The 17,951-nt window shown below is 35.8% G+C and overlaps 1 protein-coding gene across 11 annotated transcripts in view; it reads left to right on the forward strand.

Annotated features, from left to right (window-relative positions):
- The window catches only part of ABCC9 (ATP binding cassette subfamily C member 9), a gene marked incomplete at both ends in the record, with an annotated part of 138,976 nt that extends 123,961 nt beyond the window's left edge, over positions 1–15,015 (forward strand). For 6 of the 11 annotated variants that reach the window (XM_079716029.1, XM_079716031.1, XM_079716033.1 and 3 more), the window contains 8 exons: positions 195–315; positions 1,504–1,634; positions 2,380–2,458; positions 4,323–4,431; positions 5,790–5,893; positions 8,011–8,144; positions 10,164–10,226; positions 10,885–11,022. In XM_079716029.1, coding sequence (XP_079572155.1) covers positions 195–315; positions 1,504–1,634; positions 2,380–2,458; positions 4,323–4,431; positions 5,790–5,893; positions 8,011–8,144; positions 10,164–10,226; positions 10,885–11,022 — 879 coding nt within the window. Of the gene's footprint in view, positions 1–194; positions 316–1,503; positions 1,635–2,379; positions 2,459–4,322; positions 4,432–5,789; positions 5,894–8,010; positions 8,145–10,163; positions 10,227–10,884; positions 11,023–14,877 lie in introns of those variants that run through there. The other 5 variants (XM_079716026.1, XM_079716030.1, XM_079716032.1 and 2 more) reach the window with 1 other exon arrangement.
- Positions 15,016–17,951: the final 2,936 nt, after the last annotated feature.

The raw sequence follows: 17,951 nt of genomic DNA on the forward strand, positions 1-17,951 counted from the left end.
GACCCTTGAAGAAGAGCAGACACTTTCTTTGCCAACTTTATTCCATGACATCCTCTCTGGTCTCTGATATCCTGCAGCATTTATGAATTGTACCTATATGGACTGTCCAAGTCATCCTATCCCCTAATGTCCAGTGCTTAGAAAAATCATGACTTCATTTTATATGTGTTCATTGTTTTTGTTACCTGACACAGATAACCAATTATTTGAATTGGGTTGTGAGGAACTTGGCCGATGTGGAGGTCCAGATGGGGGCAGTGAAGAAAGTGAACAGTTTCTTGACTATGGAGTCTGAGAACTATGAAGGCACCATCGGTATTGTTCTGAATATCATTTTGTTTCACTTAAATAGTTATTTTAAAAAAAAGATTAGTTGTGTGTTAGGCACACTGCCATTTTTGCTTTTGTTTTCCACTTCAATAGCCAGAGAATCCCCTCTCATCTTGACTTTGCTTGATAAGGTACACCTGAACCTGAAAAAGATGTGATTATTTAGGCCTGAAAAGTCTTGGATACAACCAGAGTCCAAATTGATATTATTTAGTAATACTTAAAGAGTTAACTTAGATAGCAAGAAACTTGGATCTTAATATACTAACCGAGATTCTTAGCCTTGCTAGAATAAAACTGGCAGAAAATTCAATGCTGAGGACAGACTAATCTTCCTTAAATGTAAATCTCATGCTTCAAATGCACTCTTTTGCCTAAATCCTTCAATAGCTCTCCAGGTCTTCAAGGACAAACTCCAGATAACTTAGCTCAGTCTGCTAGACCCTTTGTTAGTCAACCCTTACCCACCTACCTACTCTCATATCTCATCATCCACCTATACACCTTTTACTCGGGCCATACCAACATGCTATGCTTTCTTTATATCTTTGTTCTTCTCCCTCTATATATTTGAAACAAATTTCCCTACCTCTTATCCTTTAAGATTCATCTCAGTCACCGTCTCCACTTGAAACCCTCCTGGAACTCTTGGGTTACCACCATCTCTGGTCCCAGAACACCTCGGATTGGCCTCCATCACGTGACTCTCCATGTGCTGTAGGGGCTAACTCACTTGCATGCATTCCCCGGGCACAATGAGCACCTTGAGGCATGTCTTCCATCTCCATATTCCCAGCATCCTGCACAACACCTTTCACATTTGAAGCACTCAAATATTTGATGACCAACTGAGTGAACAAATGAATCCATTCACAGATGAACCACCATGAATAGAATTGAGTGATGGAATGCTGGGAGACACGATGCCCGTTAATGCTCCAAAACAGACACACAAAAGCTATTTTTAAAGTTCTTAATGAAAAGACTTTTACTCTAAATGAAATTTTAATTCAAAAAACTCAGAACTTGGTTCAGTACTACTTTCAATTTAGAAAAAAATTATGTGTGTATGTATAAATGTATATAAGTATGTGTGTGTTTCTTTCTACCTCTCTCTCTCTGTCTCTGTCTCTGTCTCTCTCTCTCTTCCCTTACCCCATCTCCACCCCCCAGATCCTTCTCAAGTTCCAGAACACTGGCCTCAGGAAGGGGAGATCAAGATTCATGATCTGTGTGTCAGATATGAAAATAATCTGAAGCCTGTTCTTAAACACGTCAAGGCTTACATCAAACCTGGGCAAAAGGTATGGAATTCACTGCCATTTGATTTATTTCATATAAACCCTCAGATGGAACCACTCCATTACCACCTGAGCTCTTTAGACATCTCAGCCAACCACAGCCTCACTGGGCTCCCATTATATTCCCTACACTTTATAGGTCAGATCATCGCACAAAAGAGAAAAGGGAGAGAGTGGATCCAGATAACATACATTCTCTAAGTTGTATTGCCATTCATTCATCTCCCATGAATATCAAGAAAGTGAACAATAGGCATGTTTTTCAAAATTTCTAGCTTTTGGCTCATGACCATTCCAGATATCCCCTTAAGAACCTTTGTGTTTGTACTAGCTGTAGTCCCAAAATGATTTATTTTAGTTATTGTAAAAAGAGCACGTGTGCAGAAAAATGGGCTCATTTTACATTTTGTTATAAAATCATCACTTCTAAGATAAAGTGGAACACTTGTTTGCTAGGTCAACAATATACTAAATGCAAAAATGAAGCCACAAAGGTAAAACAACACACCCACATAGAAATCAAAAGAGTTAGAGTGGACTCATTGAAGATTTGTTGAAGACCCCATGTTTTTAGCTCAATAATGATAATTCCTAAGGGAGATCTGAGAAGAAAATGATTATTTTAATGTAACTGTTTACATAGAGTTGCAGTTTCATCATGGTGTCTTACCTAAGGTAAAAATACTTCTGCCTATTTTCTATCTTTTGTCTGAGTCCTCTTCTCTCTGAGTGACAGTTGATTTCTTAGGTGGGCATATGTGGTCGCACTGGCAGTGGAAAGTCATCGTTATCTCTGGCTTTCTTCAGAATGGTTGATATATTTGATGGTGAGTTACTAACTAAACTTTTTCATTAGCTGTGTGATGCTCTTCCTTAAAAGAAAAATGCAACATCGACTTACCTAATCCTGCAGAAATAAAAAGTAAATATTTATAAGTACTCTGTGTCCTGAAACCCATGATTTGAGACAGGTATCCCATATAAACAGTCTAGGAGTAAAGAAAAATCATAGAATTGGGAAAATAAAATTATTAGCCCTAAACTCAGCTCTAGATATTATTATTAGACCATTCTATTAAATTGGTAAAATGAAAACAAGGCCATCCATTTTGAATAGCAACAGATGGAGGTGGCATTTCAAGAGGAAGGAAGAGAGAAAAAGACCGTCTCACTTCCTGAAAACTATATATATATATCTTTCCATCAAAGGAATAAAAAGAAGATAAGTAATCTGCATTTTAATTTTGGTGCATGACTTCTGCCATCATCTTCTTAATAACATGGTTTAATTATGTTGAACACTTTGTTAGAAGGCAACCATTGCTGTAATGTGACAAGCACATGTTGACAATATACAAAAATATTTATTCATCCACAAAATTATTAATAATATCGAACATGGAAGTAATCTAATCTTTGCTTTAGAAAAAATATGTCATTATTTAGTCTGTCAAGTGGCCTATAAATAGACCAATACATAACGCCATCTTGAATGAAAGGAGAACCATCAGCTCAAGAAGTAGTTAACTATTATTATCTGTAATGATTGTGATAATGGTGATAGTACCCCACATTTTTATCATATTTGACAGTTTATATTATTTAATTTAATCTACACAACAGCTCTGTGAGATAAAGAGGTCAGTTTATGAACAACAAAGTTGAACTGTGGTCATTGCAGGTTCTTTGGGGCTTAGATTCAGTGACAGGGTAAGTATCTGCCTCTAGGTGAGCAGCTTGCTCTTTCTATGGCTGGTAATAAGACATAGATACTTTAAGGATTTTCTGTGGGATTTGCATTATAAGCCAATTACATGATCCAAAGACAATTGATTGAAACTTTTCATTAAAAAACTGTGGCTATGATGAAACAGATTAGCCATATTCTCATGAGTCCAGAAACATCATTTCAGGCCCCATGAGGACTATGATGACTGTCTTTTTAATACCGTGAGGCAACTGAGATTTTAATAGATAATATATTATTCTTGAAAGAAAGTTTAAGCTGACATCTTGCCTGCTTTTGGGTCTAAATCCAGCTGGAAAAGGGACTCCAGTTGCCATTCTTCTCTGGGCATTCTCATCTCATAGAGCAATATTGTCTTTGCACAAAGCGATATGATAAAATAAATCTATCAGGGAAAGGCAAGGACATCAAGATTGTGCAAGTCTATGTACAGTGTGGAAAAAAATCACTAAAATGTGATACCTATGTCAGAGAATTTACTTTCTTACTTGTAACGCATTGTACTGTTCAATCAATAAATGAGTGAATAAGACAGACAAAAATGCCCATCTTCAACGATCTTGTATTCTAGTTGGGGGAGAGAGACAATTAAAAAGATCAGTAAATGTATATAGAATGTCCTATGAAGGAAAATAAAGCCAAGAATAGGATAAAGGAATATTGGAAGGAAGAGGACCACTGAGGGAAAAAAGTACTTTTGGTTTGTATGAACCACATAAACTGTATAAAAAGTGGAAATCCCTTTAGGAGAAAATACATAAGAGCAAATATCACTGAAATGTATATTTTTCATAGAGACATATCATGATGTTTTTAATACTTAAATGGAAAGCTTCCTCTTCTGAATTTCAGTTCTGAGCTAGGAAAGTACTTCCAATTTGTAAACAAATATTACTTTACTCATGATTTTACTACATGCTGCCATTTTTGTTTTTCTTTAACAGGAAAGATTGTCATTGATGGGATAGACATTTCAAAACTGCCGCTGCACACACTACGTTCTAGACTTTCAATCATTCTGCAGGATCCGATCCTATTCAGCGGTTCTATTCGGTAGGTGACGTATTCAGCAGAAACTCACGTGCCTCAGGACTTACCCTTTGGCTCATAGGAGGCTTTTACTCAGAATTGCTTTTCAGGTAGGTGTGAAAGTTTGTCACCAAGATGATGAGGTCAAATGTTCTGTCCCACAGTTTGGATTGGGGCACCTAGAGTGGCTAACTTAACCTATAGAAGCCCATCCTTTGTGCTTCCAGAAGTTCATCTCTTCTATCCGACCCTACAAACATCACTTTTTCCTCTGTACTTGGGGACAGTGATTCTTGGCAGACATTTCTGAGGTGTCCACCCTACAGACACCTTGCCTATCTCTTGTGTGTCTGGTCTGGCCTCAGCAGATATTGAGTTTGGTTAATACCTTGATTCCCTCCCATCACCCACAACTTCTCCTTCTGCTGAAATTGCTCTGAAGAAGCTGCTGCAGCCTTCTCCATGCCTGGTTTGTGGTTTCTCATGAAAAAAAAAAAAAAAATGGAGGTATCTACTCTTTGCTAGGTCCTTTAAATAGTGATATATCATCTCATCAAATCCTCAGAGCACTGCTCTAGTGTTCATATTATTGTCCCCATTTTACAGATGAGGATTTTGAACCTCAGAGAAGCTGTAGCTTGGCCAAGTTCATATACTTAGTAAGTGGTAACACTGCCATTCCAAATAAAGTTTGTCCAACTCCAAAGTCCACTGTGTCATCATCCACCAGATCATGGCTCTCATTCCATCCACCCTCTGTTCTCTCTTGCTCCCCTCCTCTATCTACTTAACTGCAAATTATCTGCCACCTTTCACTAAATATTCCTTGTCTTGAAGAGAAGATGTATGTAAGATTGTTCCATATTCAATTGTAAAATTACTTTAATTAAAAGTTCTGGGCGTATCAGATTGTTTAGTAAAATTATAGTAAATCTATGTCTCTGAATATATTTATTATGAATAGTGTTATTATGGTTGGTGCAGCATAGCTCATCTGAAATAACATTGCATGTTCCCATATAGATTTATGTATTTAATGTCAGTTCTGTAGGAATAATTTGCTAGTCACTATTCAAGTTATATTAAACATCATATGAAAGTAGATGTATCCAATTTAATGCATTTTATCAAATCTTATCATGGATTTAAACTTACTAATGATATCATCGAAAACCATTGCCCATACATTCAGGTCATTCATTCACCCATCAAGCATGAATTGAATGCCTGTTCTATCCTAAGCACTGTTGTAGATCCTGGGCATACAGCAGTAACCAAAACAAATAGGATTTACATTTTAAGGAAAGAACAGCAGTAAGCAAATGTACATTAAAAATCATTTTTAAAATTTATTCACTAACTAACTGATTTTTTTCCTACAGATTTAATTTAGATCCGGAGTGCAAATGCACGGATGACAGACTTTGGGAAGCTCTAGAAATTGCTCAATTGAAGAATATGGTCAAATCCCTACCAGGAGGTCTAGGTATATTTTCTAAATGATACATTTATTTTTTACATATGCAATGAATTCTACATATCTACATTTTTTGCTGGAATCACATAATTCTAGTGTTAAATCTCCTTATATTTAAAATAATCTCCTAAAGGTCATTAGGACACTTCAAAATCTAGTGTTTTTGCAGGGGGTGCAAGAGGATGAAACCTTATAACCTTCTGTTCTATGCGAGCAGGCCAAAATATTCCAATTAATACATTTATCTCTTTAGTCTTTCCACCATTGATGGATATAGATCACTTTAATTAGAATGTTTCCTTGTGGTCATTCTGCTCACATGATTTACATGATCCGGAGTGCAAGAGTACTTGGTGCCATTTAGAAGCAGGTATTTTCTCCACAGTAGCAGCCATTTTCTTTGCTGCCAGGAGGGCATATTCCTTTTACTTACATAACATAATTTTTTGAAAGACATTATTTTCTATTACCTAGCTGCAGGATCAGTTTGGATACTTGTGTAAGATATGAAACATGTACTCAAACGATTCCTGAGTTAAATTCAGTCCCAGATGTAGTATAATTTCTGGCAAATAACCGATGATAAAAACAAAGGAGCAATGTGAATAACGAAAGAGCAACATGATTAATGAAACAAGAGAGAGTTCACTACATAGTCTTTATTCATAAAAGCGAACATCTGTAGTTTTGGTCTTCTGTTTCCTTAAAACCTGAACACATTTAAGAAAGCATCAGAAAGATAATAGTTGGTTGATATTCTAAATTTAATACATAATATTTATTTGTTAGTTTATTTGGGAAAGGAGACTCAAAAACAATACCTTTTATGATTATAATTTAGTCCCAAGGAAAAGGCATCCCACAAACGAAATTGGGGTAGCGTGTTTTTAAGGATAGTTTTACTGACTTTGCCTGTGTCACCGTGGGAGTAATTGCAGAGGTCTGGGTAAATTTTCCATAATAATTTTTGATGTCTGCTCTGGAAAGCCCAGCAAATGTACTGAAAAATTGAAAAGTCTACTTGTGATAATGCTTACAGACCTTTTTTCCTTGGTATTTAAAGACTCTGACCTCCCCCCACTAATAATTGGAAAGGCAGACAATTACATCTTTATAGTTCTCTTCACTAACATGAGACCTACATGCACCTGTTTTGAATCATGAGCATAGTATTTGGGGGTTATGGTACAGTGTAAGCAACAGGGAATTGCATTTACACTATGTAATTGAATATTGTTTATGCTCATTGTCTTAATAAAGATTACATCAGTGGTTTGATAATGATCTGGTTCATGCCAACTCTAGTGAAGAACATTCATCATGCCCCGCTTCCTTTTTATTTATTATATACATTAAAATTTGGAGAATAGATGCATAGCCTCCAAGCGTGAGAAATTATAAGAATTTGATGCAGTGAGGCAATAATCAATAGAAATTTCCTCTCAGAGCCCTACTAAAAAGTGTTTGAATCCTAATAATATAGATTATTTTGGAAATAGAACTTAAGCTAAACTCACAGTAGTACTTTATAGAATGTGGTTGAAACAAACAAACAAAAAACTATAATGAGGACATAACTCACTTATACATGCAATAAAGTTTCATTCAGCTACTATGTCAGATGCCAAGTGATAAGTACTGGGGATACATTGATAAACAAAAACAAACCCAGTCCTTACCCACTAGGAGCTTAAAGTCCAGGGGGATGATATAATGGAAGGAGAACAGGTATTGGAGTTGAAAATATTCTGTTTCTTATCAAGCTCTACTACCAGTTAACCAGATGATCATGGGCAAGCCACATCATCTCCCTGGGCCTTGGATAATTATATTAAATAATTGAATAATCTCCAAGGTCTTCCAGTCTTTAAAATGTTTAACAGTATTTTATATCCTACTATAAGGAGGGAATTTACCACCTGTTTTCAAACACAGGGTGACCCAGGATCATCTTCATTTTCCCCAGTTAAAGTTCCTCTTTGCTTTTCCAATATGAAATCCTTGCACCAGTACAAAGTGATATGCAGCATGTTCTTGTCGGACATAATGTGTTTTCCACTACTTTGCCCAAGGAAAATGTTAGTATCATTTCTTTAATGAAGTCCTTGCTTCTTTTTTTGATTTAGATGCAGTTGTCACTGAAGGTGGGGAGAATTTTAGCGTTGGACAGAGACAGCTGTTCTGCCTCGCCAGGGCCTTTGTTCGCAAGAGCAGTATTCTCATCATGGACGAGGCGACAGCTTCCATCGACATGGCCACAGTGAGTGCATTATCTAAGCTTCTTTAAATTGAAGAGGTGAAGAAATGCATGTGAAAATTACAACTTATTTTTCCTGACTGGATTCTGAATGCTCAGTACTATTGTTTTGAGTATCTTCTCAGCCACGTCCTTGATCAACCAATAATACAGCACAACAGAATTTCAGTAAAGGAGACTTGACTCTTCTTTTAAAGGACCTCCTATTGTCAATAAACATCATATAAATTTGTCATCACTTTTTTTTCTAGTTTTATTTTATTTTACTTTATTTTTCTCCATTCTACCTCTTTTTATTGAATTATAGTTGATTTACAATGTGTGTTAGTTTCAGATGTACATTAAAGTGATTCAGTTATACATACACATATATCTATTTTTTTCAGTGTCATCACTTTTTGATAAATCCTCAAAACAATAAAATTCCAGGGCTCAGTTGATGAGAGTACTGTACTGTATTCAAGTGTTGTGTCATGGAAGATCTAAGATGAAGTATACAAATCTCTATTTAATAGAATCTATTGATAGTTGAAACCAATCATTTTCTAACACAATTTGAAGATGGAGTCATTATAATTAATGTTGGCTAGAATTAATAATGGCCTTCTCAATGTATTCATGGTAATGAGGCAGAAACTTTGCCTTTTGAAAGAAATCATTTAAAAGTGTCAAATAGGGGAAGGGATAAATTAGGAGTTTGGGATTAACATATACACAGTACTGTATATAAAACAGATAATCAACAAGGACCTACTGTATAGCACAGGGAACTCTATTTAATATTCTGTAATAACCTATATGGGAAAAGAATCTGAAAAAGAATAGATATAGGTATATGTATAACTGAATCACTTAGCTGTACACCTGAAACTAACACAACATTATAAATCAACTATACTCCAATATAAAATAAAAATTAAATTTAAAAAAGTGTCAAATATGTCCAAGAAGGATCTGTCTGGAAGGCTGTGATTGAGTGGGGAAAATATCACATTGAACTGCTATCAATTAATGTTGTTCTTATAAAAGTTAACTTGATATTAAAAGTTTGGTAACAGAAAGGACAAAAATAAAAATCTTATTTCTTTTCTTACTGTACACTTTAGATTGAATAAAACTACCCAAAAAGGTGAATCAGTGTCAAGATTATTAAGAGCCATATATATGGAGGTGCTAATTTGACATCATTTATTTGTATTAAGTAAGACTAATCAGTTAAAGTACCTATTCAAAGTTTATATATCTTTCTCGGAATTAAGATAATTGAAAGCAATGAAGTAGTTTCTAATGAAGCCATTTCACTAAGTAAACATAACTACATCAAAATTAGTATTAATTACTAAGTTCTTACAATATCGTGGCTTATTGTAAGGATAGTACTGCCTCAGTAAAGATGAGAGAGAGAGAAAGAGGGAGAATAAGAATGAATTAATTGGCAATAAACCTTGTGATTGGAAGAAATAGCTCCTTCACTTTAAGACTTAGGTAATCGAACTTTTTTTCTAGGAGAGAGGTAGAATCTTTACCCAGGACATCTTTTAAAATATAATGATAGCAACGGTTTGTGGTGGGAATAAAAATAGTTCCTGCCTGCAATGTACTTCTATGGGTCAAAATCCAAATTTTTAGCATGTACTTTATTTTTTCCTTTTCTGACACAAAACTTAACACTATTTTAGGGTTTTATTAGGTTTGAATACATCCTTTTTATGGCATAACTCAAGTGAGCATTTCCACACCCATTTGGTTTCATTTTCCTCATTCAATTTCCTGGCAATAAATCTATCAGTCATTCCTAGTTGATAAACTGAGTTTTATTTGCATTTTGAAGACACTACAGAAGCCAGCCGGAGCTTGCTGCTGGGCACTGCTCCCTGTTAGGCCTTCTGCAGAAGACTTAGCAGTGAGAGTTCTCAGAAGAGATTGGGCATGTTGAAGCATTGTTCTTGGGGACACAATATCAATATTATGGCAAGAGAAAGTAGTCCAGAGAAAATTCCGACTCTATTTATTTTTTGGCAGGAAAACATTTTGCAGAAAGTGGTAATGACAGCTTTTGCAGACCGCACCGTTGTTACAATAGCTGTAAGTATGGGCGACAGAGTTGATTTATTGCTCTTTGGTTTTTCTTCCAAGATTCAATATTCTTTATTTTTGAGCAATTAAAATGTGTTGAATCATGTATTTCTCTGCTAATATTTCTGTATCTGTACAAAAAAAAAAAACAAAAAGAACAGCTATGCTTTGAAAGCCTTTACACTGTTTTTTTCCAAGCTGTCTGCTCTACCTTCCTCTGCTAGGTTACGATGAAAGAACGTTCTCAGTCTCGGGATTCCAGCAGGTCATGGCCTGTACTTTTTCACCAGAAACAGATGGCAGTTTATATGGGATTATTATTTTTTTAAATAATCGAATTGTCTGATGATCAGTTTCAGAAGGAAAATTCATTGGTTTGACTCCCTTGTCTGCTACTATTTGCACTTAATTTCTATGTTCCTATTTACTTAGCTGTTTGCAAAAAAAAAACAATGAGACAGCTGTTCTGCCTTGCCAGGGCCTTTGTAATGCCCATTATAGCTTACTTCAAAGAGGCCATGGTTTTGTCTCTTCCTCTTTGCAGATGGATGGATTCTTACTGACATTTAGGCTTAAATTTAACAGAACTACTTTTTAAATGAATTGCTTAGACATTTTCCCTCTTGTTGATTCTTTTCTCTTCTTTCCATTTTTCTTTTCTCTCCAGCACCGTGTCTCTTCAATCTTGGATGCAGGCATTGTTTTAGTCTTATCTGAGGGTATATTAGTGGAGTGTGATACTGTTCCGAACTTGCTCGCTCTCAAGAATGGCCTCTTTTCCACTTTGGTGATGACCAACAAGTAGACATCCTGAGCTACTCTGCCAAGTAGCCCATTCTCTGGTAGTTATCTTAGCAACCTCCCCCCAGTAAGGCCGAGCAAAGGCAGAGATTAGAGGGGAGGGAGGTGTTGAGGGAACCAACTACAGGGTATTATTATACAAATCGGTTCAACCGGGGTGCCATCGTGCTCAATACAAATGAGGCACTTGAATATGTTTTCAAATGTACACATGCACGAGAGAGAGAGAGAGAGAGAGAGAGAGAGAGAGAGAGAGAGAGAGAGAGAGAGAGCACGGAAAACCTGGACCCAGATCTACCTCTATCTTAAGGAACAATTTCGCTCTTCCTTGAGGATGTTCTGTAAGCGTCCTTAAAGTACCGTACACGTGATTCCTTACTTGTCCTGAAGAATGCATTGTTTAACTTAATAATTACTTAAGTTTAACAGTTGAGTCATAGGAGTTATGTATGGAGTGCTTGCTTGTGCTTCCAGTTTTGTGAATGATGCATGGGAGAAAGGGTACCCTTTGAAGTGCAGCTTTTTCAAGGTGGCTGGAAATAATTCCCCATCAGGGCCCACCTTCTGTAAACTGGGCCTAAGTAAAAAGAAATCCATTTTCTCTCACTTTCCCAGTGAACTCTGTGATTCTTTCTACCCTGGAGTCACTTGATTAACTCATTCACACTAAAGTGTGAATGACTTAATGGGTGAGAGAATTGGCTAACTTGAAAAATATTTCTATAATATTTTCCAGAATTTTCTCACTGAAGAGATGGGGAGGAAGACCTTCCTGCTCCCCTGAAAAAGGCAGGTTAAAAGGGGAAAAACAGACCTTTGTTTACTCTAACAACTAGTTTTCTTTACTCTGCATGAAGCATGGTATTGTTGGGTGCTCCCATTTAGTCAACACCTGAAAGATACTTGAACATAATTTGTATTTTTTCATCAAAAAATTATGTTCTCTTACCTGATTTTTGTTCTCCTACATTCACTGATACTTTTCTGTGTACTTGTATATCTTTTACCCATTCTTCATTTCAAGACCAACAGTGTGGAGGTGGCCACCAGGATACCTAGAGTTCTCTCCCCTGGACACACAGAAAGCTGTGGAGGAGAACAGATTACTGTGGGATCAACTCTTTTTACCAGGCTTATAGGAAGGAGAACTCCACCAATTTGTGGTAGACCCTTTGTACAACAATCCTCAGTTCTATTAAGAGTAACTATTTTTCCTCCCCTGATAAAAGTTGTTCTGTTACTTTTGGTAACTGCCGCTGAAAATTGTGGAATAACTTTAAAGATAACTTTCTCAGGCTTCTAAAAAGCAGCGTTCATACCCCAAAATAGTGCATGGCATTTTTTTAAGGAAGGTGATCTATTCTTCACTCTTGATGAAATTAATTTCTCTGGAGCATTTTGAAAATTTCATCATTGCTATGACAATTGATACCACACTTCATCAAGTGAAAAATACTTTGGAGTAATAGAATAAACACTTGATATATTTATTTCTATAGGCCAAGTTTTTCAATATTTTTAAAAGTAAACATTATTTTAGAATATCAAAGCAATGTTTATAATATTCTGTTTATGGATTTAGAAGCCAGGTTTTTTTAATATCTATGATATGGTTATTGAAGAACTAATTTTTTTGAAGGAAATGCATAGCAGCTATTAAATAGCTCATTATGTTTATTTTTTTTCTAAATGCATGGGGATGCAAGTGGCTCTGGTCCATTCTCAAAGATAGGTAAACATTATCCTTCAAAGTGTGATAATTCCTAAATATATACCATTCATTACCTGTATTTAGTGAATGATTTAGGTTTGTCTATGGAAGTTGAAAATAGTGGTGAATGTTCTAAGCTGTCATCTTTATCACATTCCATAGTCATGTTGCTTTTCCCCTCTAGTTGTGAGTGCCAGCCAGGATTGCTTGCTTTTCTGAAAGCATGAGCATTGAGACTACCCCATCTGCATGGCCCAGGGCAAGTGATAAGCCTTTGCTTCTGGGGATGGCTTTAGGTTGGACTTTGGGTTGTTAGGCGAAGACACTTTGGAAGACTGTGTATCAGCTAAACAAATGATATTTCTAGGTTTGGCAATCCCATCTTCATGTTGATGTTTTGACCTGTTCAGTCCAGGTCCAATATGGTGGGCCCTGGCCACCTGTGGCTACTGAGCACTTGAAATGTGGCTGGTCCTATTGAGAGGTGTTGTAAGTGTGAAATACATACTGGATTTCAAAGACTTAATACTAATAAAAGAAAGTAAAAGATCTCATTAATAATTTTTATATTGGTTACATGTTGAAATAACATTTGGGGTATATTGGTAAAATACATTACTAAAATAAATTCCACCTGTTTATTTGTGCTTGTAAAAGGTGGCTCCTAAGAGATTTAAAATTACATGTGCCTCACATTTATCACTCACATTCTATTTCTATTGGACAGCACTTATCTTAGCAAGAGTAGTGAAAAGGTACACTGCAAAGACTTTTCCCTTGTAAATCCTAATGATAAAAAAATTATAGTAGCTGACATTTATTATTTGCTCATATGTATCAGACAAAGTCCTGAATTTTTTTTACATGGATTATCTCATTTGATCCTTACTACCGTTCTCCAGGGCAGGTACTATGACAACCATCATTTCACTGATGTGAAAGGTGAAGCATACAAAAGTTGTTTGTTGCTTGAGATTGCACAACCAAAACATGAGTCCATTCTAATTTCAGAGCCTGCATTCTTTTTTTTTTTTTTTTTTTTTTTTTGCGGTACGTGGACCTCTCACTGTTGTGGCCTCTCCCGTTGCGGAGCACAGGCTCCAGACGAGCAGGCTCAGCGGCTATGGCTCACAGGCCCAGCCACTCTGCGGCATGTGGGATCTTCCCAGATGGGGGCACGAACCCGTGTCCCCTGCATCGGCAGGCGGACTCTCAACCACTGCGCCACCAGGGAAGCCCCAGAGCCTGCATTCTTAACCATGATGCTAAGAATGACAGGTGAACAATCCTCTAAGTACCAGATCCTCCCAACAAAATGGTCTGATGGCAGAGTGGAAATACCTCACACTTTGAAGTTAATAAGTCTGGTGTGGTTGCTGGTTCTGCTACTTATTATCTGTGTGATACGCTTTTGCTTTATCTCTATGAACCCCAACGTGTTCCCCTATAAAGTGGGGAGAGATAACACCCACATTCGAGGAATGTTCTGATGATTAACAAGTATGTGTGTGGAGTACCTAATGTATAATATATGCTCAGTAGGTGGTAGCTTTTATAATGATGAATTACTAACACCTCTCCAGAGGGTACCATGTGGGAAGAGAGAATGAATGAGTGGCAGTGATCTCTAAAGGCAAAGAGACAGCATGCCTACCTAAAGTCCTGGATAATTCATTTTAACGCTGCATGCCAGAATGGACTTCCCAACATGGTCTTCCTAGAATTGAACCACCTTCCAGAGTTCTTCAAATTGTGTGTTAGCCCACGGAATTATTGACTCTACTCAAGAGATAATTTTAGTCTAGATTAAACTATAACCCAACTGGTTCACGATGACTCTTCTTATCATTTAACTACTTAACAAACATTTGTTAGCCTACTCACATTTCCATGAAAATGATGAAACTACTATATTAGCTACACCCAATTTAATACAGCCTATATAAGACCATACTGGCTGGTGTTTAAAAGTATGTAAATCAATCATACTTTAAATAAGAAAGAAAAAGAGGGCTGTGCTTCTTGCACCTCCTCGCTTCCCAAGATAAAGGAATGTCCTTGAATAATCAGTGAAATATGCATTTTCCCTTGCATTGGCTGGTGTCCTGAAATTTCTAACGAATACATTTATTCTTTTTTCACTCACAGCATCGGGTTCACACTATTCTGACAGCAGACCTAGTTATTGTGATGAAGCGAGGAAATATTTTAGAATATGACACTCCAGAAAGCCTCTTGGCCCAGGAAGATGGAGTATTTGCTTCTTTTGTTCGCGCAGACATGTGAAGGAATGTCTTAAAACCATACGTGTATTTAAAATAATGCTGTCATAACCTACTTAAAGGATCATCAGCTTGGCCTTTGGAATCTTAGTTTGGAATCTTAAACTTTTATATGCTTTTGTGAAGCTTACTTGTTATGTTGTGAAATTTTGTAGTTAGTAACAATATCACTTTACCAGTGAATATTGTGTTTTCTATGTTGACATTTATTCTTCCTGGTTTTTTGTTTTGTTTTGCTTTCCAAGCTATTACTGCTTAATATGTTTATTACTGATGCTTTTTTCTAAAGATGAAGCCACATCACCTTTAAGAATAACAGGTTGTATTAAAACATGTAAGCTACTTTAAGTGGTAAATCAACTGCTACGTTTAAGTCTGGTAAATATCTCTCAGGCATAGAAGTTACAATGAGTGTTCAGTATTATTGTACTCTGATTTATAAGAATATATTTTCCTTTTTGTTGGTGTCTCCAGACGTTATTGGAAGAAAATAAAAGGTAGACAGCTTTTCTACTCAGTTAGAAAGTGAAACACTCAAATTCATTATCTGGGGTCTGAGAATATTTTCTGTATTCATTAACATTAGTAATATGAATTTAGCAGTCTCTTTTTTTCATCTAAATTGTGTAGCAGTCTCTTTTTTTCATCTAAATTGTTTCCTGTCACCAAGAAGTCATCACATTTATAATAATGCTGTAAAGCCAAAACCTTCACTAGAAAGATCATGAAAAGAGTTTGAAAATTTGACAAATTATACCCAAGGTTCCATTTTTCCCTGTCTAGTAAGAGGAGAGTTCTTAAGATATCAGGCATATTGTGCCCTTTCCAGACTGAAGTTCAAAGAGTAATTAGACTCAACCTTTCAGTGGCAGGTCAGTTACAGGTTTTTATGGTTTATTTAATCATTAGATGTGGTTATGATCCTCAAGCCCTAAAATTCCACATTATTCAAGATTAGGGAGCATAGGCAAGTGGCCTTATTTTCACAGGATATATGTATACATACATACATGCATATACATCTGTAGGTGTACATATATATGTAAAACAAGTATGTATTTCTAGGTGGAAGAGTGTACTTCTTTTAGACATTTATGCCCAATGGTGTCACACATGTATACATTTGCTCCTGCTCTAATTTTAATGTACATGTAAAAGGTGTATCAAAAATGTTATTCTAATTTTAACGTGCATGTTCACAGTGCATTAAAATTTATGACATATTAGTGTTATGCTTGCTTAAATGTAAATTAATAGATTCAAAAAATATTAAAAGTTACCTTCACTGTCATGCTAGCAGCCAAAGCTTTCTACTGCAATTCTGTACCTGTTTGTATAAATATCATTGATTTTCATGTGAGAATCCATGGGCATTGTAAGATTGTGAAGAATTATGACTGATGAAAAAAGAGAATATATGCTCCGTCCCTATAGTTCTGTGTTCAATTTATTGTACTGTGTATGCATGCTTGCCTGATGTTTACCTAAAATAAGTTTCACGAGGATGGACAAAAATGTTCTATGTTATTTAGCTCAAATTGTCACCTTTTGTTGTATATATAAAACTTCATTGGGAGAAAAATCCTCTTATTTGTTTCCTAAAAGCTAAACAGAACAGAATCAGTAACTATTGATTTGATCTTGAAAATATTTTCTAAACATTCCACCAATCTCCTCTAAGTATTTCTGGCATTCAAATACTTTGTAAGGCTGAATTTACATGATGCTTGTTACCAAGTTATACCTCAATCTCACAGAGAAACTGGGATTTATCCACTGACATAATCCCTCACAATATTTGTAAATTCTACTGCTATCCAGGCAACGTCAGCAGAAGCATATCTAATTACACTAAACAGAAAGTCATGTTTACCATTTTTACACCTAAGTGGTCACTGGTTTCCTCATAACTTTTAGTCACTTGAGTGTTTAATTGTTTACAAAACTCAATTGAAAAGTCAAGGATGATTTTTTAAATTGTTTAATCATTTATTGTGTTATATGTATGATCTATTGAATATAGAAATGACTCATCCTGAAATAATATTTTACTAAATAAATACATATTTATAGAAGAAGACCAGCCTTTACCTAATCAAATTTCACATTCACAAATGTTACATTTAATTAAGCAAATCGATTTTACCAATTTTAATTCCTTAATATTTGTTAAAAGCAGTAAATACATTAATCTTTATATGAAAATAGATTATTGATATTGTTGAGAGAAAAAAATACTTCTCTTAAAGGATTGTGCATCCTCTACTTCTATGCTACTCCCCACGATCAATATAAAAGTCAACTTCGCTCTAGACTAGAGAAGAGAAGACCCTCCTAAGTAACTGATACTTGAGGTCTGGGACCAAGTCTTGTTTGTCTTTGTACCCTTGGCATATAATACAAGTTCCTGGACCACAGCAGGTCCTAATAAGTATAGTTGATTGATCCACTGATTAATTTCACCATGTGCCCATAACTCTTCACTTTCTGTGTTGTGTTTACTGTGAAAATATATTGCTTTGGTATTATATAATAAATTACTCTTTTTGTTTGCTTAATTAAAAAGGATGATTATTCTTTCACTTATAATACCATTGGGGATCAACCACGACTGATCAATAGATGTAAATTAACACAAGTTGACAAGACAGTACCTGACCATGCTTTGACAATTTTGTTTCACATCTGCCACAGTCATGCACTTTATTAGCTTTATATATAGGCTCTAGGGAAGTTTCCATCAAGTGGAACAACTATATCAATAAGTTTTATTACATCTCTAATTAAATAGCTGGATGTCTGGACTTTTCCCCAAGGTTTATTGATTAGTTCTTATGATTGCCTTCCAATATATCTTTTATGACATTTTGTACTACATTCTTTGGAGTTCTGTGACTTGTACTACTATAATAATTCCCTTATTAATCCATTATCCAAAGT

The sequence above is a fragment of the Hyperoodon ampullatus genome (assembly GCF_949752795.1).
Source record: "Hyperoodon ampullatus genome assembly, chromosome: 11".
Taxonomy (NCBI): Eukaryota; Metazoa; Chordata; class Mammalia; order Artiodactyla; family Ziphiidae; genus Hyperoodon; species Hyperoodon ampullatus.